Below are 13,181 nucleotides of genomic sequence, written 5' to 3'. Positions count from 1 at the left end.
AAACGTAGTGATTTTCTATGCTATGGAAAGTCCGCACTATAATGACAGGCGTACTAACACCTTCTGCGCGCTTCGGCAGCGCATTGATATCTGAGCTCCGTATCAATGCACTGCCGAAGCGCGCAGAAGGTGTTAGTACGCCTGTCATTATAGTGCGGACTTTCCATAGCATAGAAAACCGCTACGTTTCAATTTGTGTAACTGAACTTGTTTCATATCACTGGTCGTATAAACCTATGTAAACAGGAAAAATGCAGAAGAGTTTGGTCGCATCTAACTACAGCCCCAAAAAATACCGTTGGCCATGCTGAGCCTAGCTACATTGCTAACAGGAGTGACAGCACGTCTGACTGCGTCTGACTGACTGGGAGGTCGCGCAAAGCTCGGAGAGGTACGGAGCAGCTCGTCTCAATTCAGATAAGAGCATATTTCATTATGGAAATACGGTGGACTGTTCCTTTAAGTGATGGAGAGATTATCAGTACATCAGCAACAAACCAGACCTTCCTCTTCACAGCAATGTAAAAAAAAAAAAAAAGTCGTTTTTTTTTTTTTTAAAAAAGGTCTGAGTGACGAATGATGTCACATCTGACTTGTTAACCAGTCAAATAACATGATTAAGAATTAAGGCACATTTGCTCACAAGGGTGATCAGAACAAATGTCACTGCTTGAATACTTTGTGGAAGGAATAAAACACATGACTCACTTGGCAGAAAACCTGCTGATTTACGAAGCTCCGACATTGGACACTCCTTCCATGAATCTTAAATAATCAGGTCCTAACAAAACGTTTCCCATTTATTTACATTTTCAAAGACACAAATCCACCAATGTTTCCGATTTAAGTTCTCGCGTAAGCCTGTTGAAATGCAATGACATCTCATTTCATTATCTCTAGCTGCTTTATCCTTCTACAGGGTCGCAGGCAAGCTGGAGCCTATCCCAGCTGACTACGGGTGAAAGGCGGGGTACACCCTGGACAAGGCTGACACATAGACACAGACAACCATTCACACTCACATTCACACCTACGCTCAATTTAGAGTCACCAGTTAACCTAACCTGCATGTCTTTGGACTGTGGGGGAAACCGGAGCACCTGGAGGAAACCCACGCGGACACGGGGAGAACATGCAAACTCCGCACAGAAAGGCCCTCGCCGGCCCCGGGGCTTGAACCCGGACCTTCTTGCTGTGAGGCGACAGCGCTAACCACTACACCACCGTGCCGCCCATGCAATGACATTTCCTAAACATTTTTAACTGAGTTACACTTCATTATATGAGGAATATAGCTTTGAATGAATGTATATGTTTTGTCTCCTCTACGTGTGTTCTTATGATTTATCTGAGATTTGTTCAATTATGAAGTTATTCTAAGGCATCGTGTCATTTCTGACTTTGCCAGACGATCCTGGGCGAAACCAGGGAAGATGAAGATGAAATACTACCACGGAAAGACTACGAGGTGAGACTACTATCTAAAATTCAGCTCGTTTAAATCTACAGCTGCTGCGTGAGATCAAGGATATGGAGACGTTTTAATGCTTCTGGTATTTGCAGAGTTTGGATTATGACCGGTGTATTAATGAGCCATGTATGGAGGTGTTGGAGGGGATGGACAATAAGGTACCGATTAATTGATTGCTGTGTGGTGTTTCTTTGATAATTGCTTCTCATTTAATTGTTGAGATTTTTTGTTGTTGTTTTTCCGCTTTGCATTTACATTGTAGAAAGCCAAAAAGTATGAAGCGGTCAAGTGGATGTTGGTGTTTGCTATTGGAGTATCTACAGGCCTGGTATGTGAAGTGATGATCTGAAGTAAACTATCTGAAATAACTGTCGTACTTGTAACATGACATGAAGCACTCGAGCATAGCGGATAGTCGGATTATAAATCAATACTCGTCTACAGCTAAAGTCAAACCGTACTCGGTGTGTCGAAGGTTGTTCGGTATGAGTCAGGCTTGTAGTACTCGAGTCTGATTCGTGACTCGACTTGGACTTGTGCATTAATTGCATTCAGACTCGTAAATTGGAGACGAGGACTTGGATTTTTTTCTTTATTTTTTTGTAACAGGCCATAATAATTGGGCATAAGATATTTATATTTACATTCATTTTTGTACTAATTTCATGCAAGTGTGTCACACCTGCGAGCAGGGCTCGAAATTAACTTTTTTTCTTTGTGTCCCCCAGTGGTCCCGAATTCTGTGTTGTATTGTCCCGAATGGAAGCAATAGTGTCCCCATTTTTTTCCTCTCTGAAATAACCAGTGGTTAATATTATCATATGAAGTTACTATTATATTTGTAACTATGCGATTTTGAACCCTTTATATCATTTTTACAATAAGTCACAAGACACAAGCGACACATGTCCTATACATCATCTACTTCAAAATTACAGTTATTGCATTTTCAGTTTATTAAACTTTGGCGATCTCACTGTATGAATAGATACCCGTTTATTTAAAGGGGCCAACTAGCTCATTCAGAAAATGTTTCAACTCACTACATCTGCAGTACACTTTAGTTGAAAATAAGACCCCTTTTATGTTCATTTCATCTACTTATACCTTGAATATCTGTTGGCACTTATAAGGCCAACTTATCATTTTCACCATTACCGTTATCCATTTTTATGCACTTTCCGTTATCCATTTTATGAACTTTCGCTGCCGAAACGTGGGTGCAAATGTTAGCAACATCAGCATAGTGCCAGGTCCTAGCCTAGTTGTGCTGCTGACTGACTAAACTTTCTGAACTAGAAAGACACCAAGAAAACTCACTTACCGTAAAATACCAAATAATAGCCGAGTTCCAATTAACCGCCAAGTTCCCTTTAACGGCCGGGTGTACGCATGTGTTGTGACAAATAAAGGCCGGTTCCGAATACTCGCCGGGGTCTAAAAAAAAAAAAAAAAAAGCGTCCGAACGTTCTATCTAGAATCTTGAGGCCCAGCACTTTTCTGGTTTTCTGGTGTTTAAACGATTTTGCATTGCATAGTTTTCTACCGAAACAATATGAATGAATGAATGAATGAATGAAATTATTTCTCTAATACTGTTTACAACATTTTGTTACGTGATAATAAACATGCCATTTCAATGTTATAATCTTGGTCTACCGTAATATTTCTTGAGGAATGCAACTCCGTAACTTTTGACAGATGTCTTAGCCACCCCTTTGGGTATTCACCCAACGAAAGCCAGCGTGTGTGGTGACATTGAGGACTGCGGGTTTCCAAGGTTGGACTGCTGCTTCTGTTAAACGACCTAAATTGCCGAATGCATGCGTCAAAGCACACACTGAGTTTTATTAAAGACCTTATACCATTTCACTTGCCCTTACCCATTCGGATCTGGAAGACGCTTTACAAAAAAGGTGAGAGCGTTCTAACATGCATTTCAGTCTGCTCGCGGCCAATCTAATCCAAGGGGCCTTTTCAACAAGTAATCTGTCGTGCAAGTTGGGCAGAAGCACGCGTCAGGCAGGCAACATGTAGGCCTACAAGTCAGTAACCTATTCAACTAACTTTCATCCGAACTTTAAGTTTTCTACGGGGTCGAGCCACCGTACCAACTCACTCGGGGAATAGGCTCATATCGGCCAAATAGGGAGACGTCTTGGAGAGAAACGTGATGCAAGATGACAGTATGTAGCCACTGCAGGTCACTTATTTTTCAGCATAAGAAAAAACCCTTTGGTTTGACACTTCGCACCCTAATTATGTTGCTTCAACGTCGCGCCCTCCATGCAATTTCAGATTGACAGACATCGCGAAGCGCAAAGGGTGGAGGCTGCATGGGTGAGGGTGATAGCAAGTGACCATAACTTTGCAGAGTAATTAAATCACAGTGCTGCGCACAGACAATGGTGTGGTTTCTTGATTATTTTGTAAAGCATGCGCTTAACTAGTCATTAACAGGAAAAGGTGTGTGATTTATCCTTTATCCACCCCGACTGTGCCATGCGAAGATGCATTCTGCGTCTTCAAAATTCCCCGAAGTCGGCACCGTGCTATCTGTAATCTAACTCTAAACAAACTGTAAGTTATACTGGTTAAAAGTAGGCCTATCTGAGAATGATTTTTTCCCCCGTTTTGAGGTAGATTTTGGGGAAGGTATTTGTGAAGAAGGAATTAATCGCCTGTTCCAAATAGCCGCCTAGTCTCTAATACGCGCCGGGTCTCTTACGTGATTGAGACAAATAATCGCCCGGGCTATTATTTGGTATTTTACGGTATTCTGTTGAACGGTATCTTCCGTCAATATCATCCACATCATTCCTGTTGTATTTTATAACGTGTCTAACAGTGTTCATTAAGTTCATTCAGTTGCTAGCGTTGCCTGCAGACCAGGCGATGACACTTTGGATCCTGAAGGTCCCGGAGACGTTATGTCTGGGCTTTCAGTTTCTTCCCCGCGGTCGGTCCGCTTCAACCACTTCAGCATTTTTGTTCTGGCAAGAGTCGGCGCAGCGTGTGCGGTAGCAATTCCATTCCAAGTCCATATAATGCGGACTCCGACCGAAGATTTTAGAACAGAATGCGCTGCTCTGTAGCCTACGGATGCAGGACAGGTGCATCGAAAGTGAAGCTACTATGTATTTTTCGCTGTTAACGTTTTAAAATTAAAATTGACAAATTAGGTGAATGTCTACGTATGGTTTACGGCTTTGTAAATAATATTAATGTAGAACTTTTTTTTCTAGATCTATTTTTTTCCATTGTCCCGAGATTGTCCCAGATATGATGATTTTGTGTCCCGATGACATTTTTTATGGTCCCCGGGACATCGGGACACCGTTAGTTTCGAGCGCTGCCTGCGAGCCTCGGTATGTGCATCCGAGAGACTATCGGGCACACTTTGGACAGGGCGCGTGCGCGCCAAACGGGCTCTCGCACGTGCGCTGTAAACAACTTGCACCTGCACAGGACTAAGGCGCAATCAGCGTGCCTATATAAAAACTGTGAAAACACACTTACTTTGCGAAGTATTGAGTTGTGTTGCTGACACATTAAGTCAAGTTTGTTTGTTTAGCGCTTTTAACAATAGACATTGTCCCAAAACAGCTTTACAGAATCTGAATGATCCAAGACATGAGCCAATTTTATCCCTAATCTATCCCCAGTGAGCAAGCCCGTGGCGATGGTGGCAAGGAAAAACTCCCCCAGACGACACAAGGAAGAAACCTCAAGAGGTATCAGACCCAAAAGGGAACCAATCCTCACCTAGACAACAACAGACATGACCATAGCATTAACAGTTTTAACATGAAGTCAGTTTCATTGATGTTATAAACACTTCATTGATGGAAACTCGAGTGCAAAACTGTTCATGACAACTGCAGTCCTAAAGTTAGCAAGCCAACTGTAGTCCTCAGCCATAAAAGCATTACTGTAAGAGTCCAGAGCGTCCTCCAGGTGTGACTTTCAACTGTCCATATGGGGCCGTCCTTCACAGGAGCGATGCGATGACATTACCGAGCCTTATTTCCTTGTTTGGTTTCCTGATCCCTGATTTCCTGTTTCTCGTCTTTGATTCTGCCGAGTCTACGGTTGCCTGTTTCACCGTTTTACGATTTTGCCTGCCGTTCTGAATTGTTTACCTGTCTTCACTTGTATTAATAAACACACCTTCTGCACTTGCATCCGTCTCCCAACCATCTCTGACAGAATACTTCACACTCCCTGACCAAGAGAACACACATTCACCTGTTCAGACTAATGTTAATGGCGCTAAAGCAGCTACCGTCAAATGGTGCAGTTGGAGTGTTGTTCTGGGACTCGACTCGGATCAATAGTGGAATTGACTCAAAATTTTTTTTTTTAATGACTTTGACTTGAACACTGGGGACTCGAGACTGGACTCGGACTCGAGGTTTAGTGACTCGACTACAGCACTGGTATGAGTAGGATGAATGTTTTATAGCTTTAAAGGAAATGATCACTGAAAACTAATCGAATTCTAGTCACCATATCAATTCTAGGACGGTGCTTCTGTTTTTTTTTTTTTTTTTTTGTGTGTCTCAAATGGAATAAACATAGAGAAAAATGTGTCATTTATAAGGAGCTCTTTCGTTCAACCGGCGCAGCCATCATGACGTCGGAGTTGCTTCTTGTGAGAGCGTGCGTGTATACGTTTATCGCGAAAGTGAGTGAGTGATGCACCGTAGTCTACAGTGCCTTGCAAAAGTATTCATACCCCTTGAACTTTTTCACATTTTCCACCTTACAACCACAAACTTAAGTTTATTATTGAGATTTTATGTGATAGACCAACACAGAGTAGCACATAATTGTGAAGTGAAACGAAAATGATAAATGGTCTTCAAAATTTTAAACAAATAAAAATCTGAAAAATGTGGTGTGCATTAGTATTCAGCCCCCTGTACTCTGATACCTCTAATTACAATCCAGTGCAATCAGTTGCCTTCAGAAGTCATCTAATTAGTTAATACAGTCCTACTGTGTGTAATTTACTCTCAGCATAAATACACTTGTTCTGTGAAGGCCTCAGTGGTGTGTTAGAGAACACTGAAGAACAAACAGCATCATGAAGACCAAAGAACTCACCAGACAGGTCAGGGATAAAGTTCTGGAGAAGTTTAAAGCAGGGTTAGGTTATAAAAAATATCCCAAGCTCTGAACATCTCAAGAAGCACTGTTCAATCCATCATTCAAAAATGATGGATTGAAGTATGGCACAACCGCAAACCTACCAAGACATGGCCGTCCACCTAAACTGACAGAGCGAGCAAGGAGAGCACTGGTCAGAGAAGCAGCCAAGAGGCCCATGATCACTCTGGAGGAGCTGCAGAAATCCACAGCTCAGGTGGGAGAATCTGTGCACAGGACAACTATAAGTCGTACACTCCACAAATCTGGCCTTTTTGGAAGAGTGGCAAGAAGAAAGCCATTGTTGAAAGACAGGCATAAGAAGCCAAGTAGGGGACACAGCAAACATGTGGAAGAAGGTGCTTTGGTCAGATGAGACCAAAGTTGAACTTTTTGGCCTAAATGCAAAGCACTATGTGTGGCGGAAAACTAACACTGCTCATCACGCTGCACACACCATCCCCACTGTGAAACATGGTGGTGGCAGCATCATGCTATGGGGATGCTTTTCTTCAGCAGGGACAGGGAAGCTGGTCAGAGTTGATGGGAAGATGGATGGAGCTAAATACAGGGCAATCCTGGAAGAAAACCTGTTGGAGGCTGCAAAAGACTTGAGACTGAAAGGAGATTCACCTTCCAGCAAGACAATGACCCTAAACATACAGCCAGAGCTACAATGGAATGGTTTAGATCAAAGAATATTCATGTGTTAGAATGGCCCAGTCAAAGTCCAGACCTAAATCCCATTGAGCATCTGTGGCAAGACTTGAAAATTGCTGTTCACAGACGTTCTCCATCCAATCTGGCTGAGCTTGAGCTATTTTGCAAAGAAGAATGGGCAAAATTTTCAGTGTCTAGATGTGCAAAGCTGGTAGAGACATACCACAAAAGACTTGCAGCTGTAATTGCAGCAAAAGGTGGCTCTACAAAGTATTGACGCAGGGGGGCTGAATACTAATGCACATCACATTTTTCAGATTTTTATTTGTTTAAAATTTTGAAGACCATTTATCATTTTCATTTCACTTCACAATTATGTGCTACTCTGTTGGTCTATCGCATAGAATCTCAATAAAAACTTTTAAGTTCGTGGTTGTAAGGTGGAAAAATGTGAAAAAGTTCAAGGGGTATGAATACTTTTTCAAGGCACTGTATAGACTATAAAAACACTACCACTAACTTTTACACACTCTTTCTCTCTGTGTTTCATACACAGACACTAGTGGATAGCCATGCCATGACGATCCCAGCGGACAAGTTGACTGACCGATCCCGTTTTTACAACCAAATGCTGTGCAATACGGCACTATCTTCACAGAACACAGTTCACAGAGAGAATACAACAATATGGTACTCAAAAAAAAAAAGTTTGCAATGAAATGAACTGCACTAAATACGAGAAGTCTTTTGCAAACTCCCCACCATAGACCATGCAGTCAGCAAACGGGGGGGTCTCGCCTGGATCCGGCTTCAGCAACTTCATCAATCCCGCAGCCTCATTTTGACTTTCACAGTATCCTTATTTGCCCCTTTACCAAATCCCAGTATGCAGTGTGTGCTGGGAACTTCCGGTGGCTTTGCTCACGTCCCTGATAAAGGTACAAAAACAAATATTGGGCTATAAAATTTTCGATGTTCAAATATCAGATGTAAGCTGAAACGTGATTGCCTTTATTTGTCTCGTTACTGGTGCCATGGTATTTTTCGTCAGCACAGAAGCTTTTAATTGGTTATTCTTATATTATCACGCTGTCTTTGGCTCTGACTGACTGCACTGCCACTGCATTCTGTGCTACCTGTCTGTCAGACTTCCAGTGAGGGAGAAATCCGATGATGTAGATTGTATATTAAACATTTAATGCTTAGCCGAGGCTGAATAACAATCATCTTGGCTGCTAGCTGCTTGTATATTTGACTCTAATTTAATGCCTTTTACCTTTTCTGCTTTCCAGTGCAACCAGGAACATTCTGCATTGATCCCAGTGGTCCACGGTGGTGAATAAAATATTTGGAAAGTAATTATTGATGATTCACTTCATGAACTGAAGAGATCTGGGTGTAAAGCAGACCTGAATTCAGAGATTTATTCTCAAATACGGTTATACCCATCACCCCACTGACATCAGGTGCTTATCAGTATGCTGGTCTGACATAGAAATGTTCAAAGAAATGTTATCACTGACATTGACTGAAGAGACGGGGTGAAAGCTGTACTGTCAATCAGTGGAGTCTGCAGAACACAGTGGCAGTGCAGTCAGTCAGAGCTAAAGACAACACGATAATGGTCTATAAGACCAACCGACAGATCGAAAGCTTCTCTACTGACGAAAAATACCATGGAACCGGTAACTAGACAAATAAGGCAATCTAATAGCATCACATTTCAGCTTCCATCCGATATTTGAACATCGAAAATGATTTTATAGCCCAATGATTTTGTACCGTTGTCAGGGATGTGAGCCGAGCCACCGGAAGTTCCCAGCAGGCAGTGCATGCTGGGATTTGTTGAAAGGGATGAATAGCAGTGCAGATGAATATGGTGGCGTACACGTCAGTGTTGTAGTCGAGTCACTAAACCTTGAGTCTGAGTCTAGGCTCGAGTCCCCAGTGTTCAAGTCCAAGTCATTAAAAAAAAGTTTCGAATCTGAGAACAGGACTCCAACCGCACCATTTGACGGTGGCTGTTTTAGCGCCATTAACATTAATTTGTTCCTGAACATGATTCTCTTTGTCAGGGAGTGTGAAGTATTCTGTCAGAGATGGTTGGGAGATGGATGTAAGTGTAGAAGGTGTGTGTATTAATGCAAGACAGGTAAACAATCCAGAACAGCAGGCAAAATTGTAAAACAGTAAAACAGGCAAGAGGTCGAGCGAGACGCAAACAGGCTATCATCGACTCAGCAGAATCAAAAACAGGAAATCGGGCATCAGGAAACCAAACAAGGAAATAAGGCTCGGTAATGTGTCAGCAGTGCAACTCAATACTTCGCAAAGTAAGTGTGTTTTCAGTTTTTATATAGGCTCGCTGGTTGCGCCTTAATCCTGTCCAGGTGCGAGTTGTTTACGGGATGCGTGCACGCCCGAGAGTCTACCTGATGCACGCGCCAAGGCTCACAGGTGTGACACTCCTGCACGAAATTAGTACAAAAATTAATGTAGATATAAATATCTTATGCCCAATTCTTCTTCTTTTTGTGTCTTTGAAGCTGCTTGGTTATATGGCAGTTTCCCATTTCTTTACACAGTCCTTTGCATTTTTATTGAACACTGCGAGATCCTTTGAGCTGCACTGATTGGGTAGTAGGGGGCAGACAAGGCAGTGCTGCATTGTATGGTCCTCTGCTCCACATTCACAGATGGTTTGGCCAGTTTCATAGCCCCATCTGCCCATGGCAGCTTTTGATTGCCCTGTTCCTGTTCTCAGACAGTTGAGCGTCTTCCACTAGACCCATGGTGCTTCTGAGCCCGGAGGGAGGGCTTCAGCAGGGGGGATTGTCCTGAAGCCTTTGTGTTGATAGTTGGAGTCTGGTTTCTTCCCATGACGCTACTAGGGGCTGGACATGGCTGAGAAAACTTCTCCTGGACTTCAGCCGTTGGGCCGGGGGTACACCTCCGTAGAGGAGGTGGTCTTCATCACTGGTGGTCTTGGTCATCTCTACTTGGCTGGCGACTTCCCGTCTCACATCAGCAGGGGCAATGCCAGTGAGGAGGTGCAGGTTGTTTATGTTGGTGGGCTTCAAGCAGCCAGTGATTAAGCGGCAGGTGTTATTCAACGCAGGGGCGGCACGGTGGTGTAGTGGTTAGCGCTGTCACCTCACAGCAAGAAGGTCCGGGTTCGAGCCCCGTGGCCGGCGAGGGCCTTTCTGTGCGGAGTTTGCATGTTCTCCCCGTGTCCGCGTGGGTTTCCTCCGGGTGCTCCGGTTTCCCCCACAGTCCAAAGACATGCAGGTTAGGTTAACTGGTGACACTAAATTGACCGTAGGTGTGAATGTGAGTGTGAATGGTTGTCTGTGTCTATGTGTCAGCCCTGTGATGACCTGGTGACTTGTCCAGGGTGTACCCCGCCTTTCGCCCATAGTCAGCTGGGATAGGCTCCAGCTTGCCTGCGACCCTGTAGAAGGATAAAGCGGCTAGAGATAATGAGATGAGATGTTATTCAACGCTGGGTCTAGTTTCTTGGCATGGGATGATCTCTCCCAAACAGGACACGCATACTCCACAGAGGAGTAGCACAGAGCCAAAGCAGTAGATCTTAGCGTGTGTGCTGTGGCTCCACATTTGGAGTTGGTCAGCTTCCGGAGGATGTTATTTCAGGAGTTAACTTTCAGTTTGGTGGTTTTGAGGTGTTCCTTATGGGAGAGAGTGCGATCCAGTGTTATACCAAGGTAGACAGGGTTGGTACAGTGCTCAAGAGGTGTTCCAGACCATGTGATGTTAAGGGGTTGGTTTGCTTCCCGGTTCCTGAGATGGAACGAACAGACTCGAGCCTTCGCAGGGTTTGCGTGTAGGTAGTTGCACTCGTAGTAGAGGTGTAGCTCATCTAGGGCTGAGGTGAGATTTGCTTCTACAGCTTCAAACGTACTCTCTTGGGATGTTACACAGAGGTCGTCAGCGTAGATGAACCACTCAGTGTTCTGGTCCATTGGCTGGTCATTGGTGTAGATGTTATATAGTAGTGGAGCCAGCACGCTACCTTGAGGCAAGCCATTCTGTTGTCGTCGCCAGCGACTTTGCTTGTTGTTAAGGACAACATAGAAGCACATATCTTTCAGAAGGGCTCTGATGAGGTCTGTGAGCGCCAGGTCTTTTGTCATCTCCAAGATCTTTTTCAGGAGGAGGCGGTGGTTCACAGTGTTGTATGTGGTAGACAGATCAACGAAGATGGTTCCTGTCGCCAGTCCTTTCTGGAACCCGTCTTCAATGTGCTGTGAGATTCAGAAGTTGACTTGTTGTGGATTTGCCAGGTTGGAATCCAGCTTGTTGAGGGATGATGGCTGGTTCAACGACTGGAGCAAGCCTGTTGAGGATCAGGTGCTCAAACAGCTTGTATGGGTGACATAGCAGGGAGATTGGGCAGAAGCTCTTTGCGTATGCTGGATCTTTACCTGGTTTTAGAAGAGCAATGATTCTGATTTTCCTCCAGATCTTTGGGATGTTTCTTGTCAGCATACAGTTGTTCATCAGCTCAAGGACCCACTTCCGTGTTAGAGGTCCAAAGTATTTGATCTCCTCTGTGAAAATATTGTCCAGGCCGATGGCTTTGCCAGTTTTAAGGGCTTTGATGCTGATATTGAGCTCTTCACGGGAGAACGGCTCAGTCAGTCCACCTGGTTTGGGAGTGCTGAGGTCGGTCTACCTTTGGTCTTGACTGTTTGGTGGTGGATTTCCCATTGAGCAGCAACTGATGTGCAACTTGGTTGGCCGTGATGGTATACTGTTGCTGTGTTGGGGTTGATGGGTCATTGCTGATTTTTCAGATAAGGTTCCATGCCTTTTTGCTGTTTTTTGCCATATCAGTTGTCTCCAGTAGAGTTTGCCATTTCTGCTGGTGGCTTTCTGATAGGGAGGTCATGAGTCTCTCACCTACTTCGATGGTGCTTTCAGAAAAGGGGTCAAATTTGTAAAGCTGTTGGTATTGCTCATATAGTTCGCTGCTTGGAGCGTCAAGGCTGGGGATGTATTGAGTGCGGCAGCCTCTTGATGTTCTTCTGGGCTGCCTGGTGCACTAACTTGGTGAAGATTTCATAGTTTTTGGGGTCCGCTGGGAGGTGGGCAACCTTCCGTTCAAGATCTTCTTGGAAGCCAGGCCAATTTGCTTTCCCAAAGTTGAATCTTCTCCAGAAAGGAACTGTGGCTGGGGTAACTGCAGCATTGACTGTAAGGCCAATGGGGCGATGTTGGGTTTTTGGCAGTGGCTCCAGTACCAGCTTCTTGGTCAATCCATACATGCTGTGGCTGACAAACACAATATCAGGGTTGTAGCCTGCTTTCCCTTGCCGGCTATTGAAGGACTTTGGTTGTTTGGCATCATGGATCAGGTTGAGCTGGTTGGTTTCGGCCCATACTTCCACTGCATCTCCATCTGCATTATTACCGGTGTATCCCCATTGTGAGCTGTGGCTGTTGAAGTCTCCAATCACTATCCTTGGTTTCCCAGATGATGGTATTTCTGGCATCAGGAAAGGTGTAGGAGGTGGTTTGTAGACGGAGGTAACGATAATTCCTCTGAGCTCAGCAGTTAAGACCTCAATGTTGTTTTCATCGCTCTTTGATGTTGAGTCGACGATTGTCCCATTTTTTTTTTTGCTAGCATGACACTTCCATGTTTCTCATGTGGTCTTTCTATGAGGGTGGTCATACCTTCCACTCAAGGGCGGGGATGTTTGGGTCCACAGTGGGTTTCTTGAAGGCAGAGAATATCACACTGATGCTCTCTGCAGAGTTTGGCAACAAGTTCTTCTTTAGTTGCAGATAGTCCTTCAACATTTAGAGATATGACGGTCAAAGCTGGCCTTGGGGGCGGGCGTTGGCCTCTTATTAAGGTATGTTACAAAAAAAA

The 13,181-nt window shown here is 44.1% G+C and overlaps 1 protein-coding gene across 2 annotated transcripts in view; it reads left to right on the top strand.

The window, feature by feature from the left end:
* Window positions 1-13,181, top strand: part of clcn6 (chloride channel 6) — a 75,285-nt gene that overhangs the window by 16,954 nt on the left and 45,150 nt on the right. For both annotated transcript variants that reach the window (XM_060931501.1, XM_060931502.1), the window contains 3 exons: window positions 1,409-1,468; window positions 1,564-1,629; window positions 1,734-1,799. In XM_060931501.1, coding sequence (XP_060787484.1) covers window positions 1,409-1,468; window positions 1,564-1,629; window positions 1,734-1,799 — 192 coding nt within the window. The remainder of the gene's footprint in view (window positions 1-1,408; window positions 1,469-1,563; window positions 1,630-1,733; window positions 1,800-13,181) is intronic.

The sequence above is a fragment of the Neoarius graeffei genome, chromosome 10, assembly GCF_027579695.1.
Source record: "Neoarius graeffei isolate fNeoGra1 chromosome 10, fNeoGra1.pri, whole genome shotgun sequence".
Classification (NCBI taxonomy): domain Eukaryota; kingdom Metazoa; phylum Chordata; class Actinopteri; order Siluriformes; family Ariidae; genus Neoarius; species Neoarius graeffei.
The sequence above is the reverse complement of the archived record's forward strand: the minus strand, read 5'-3'. Positions and strand labels throughout refer to the sequence as shown.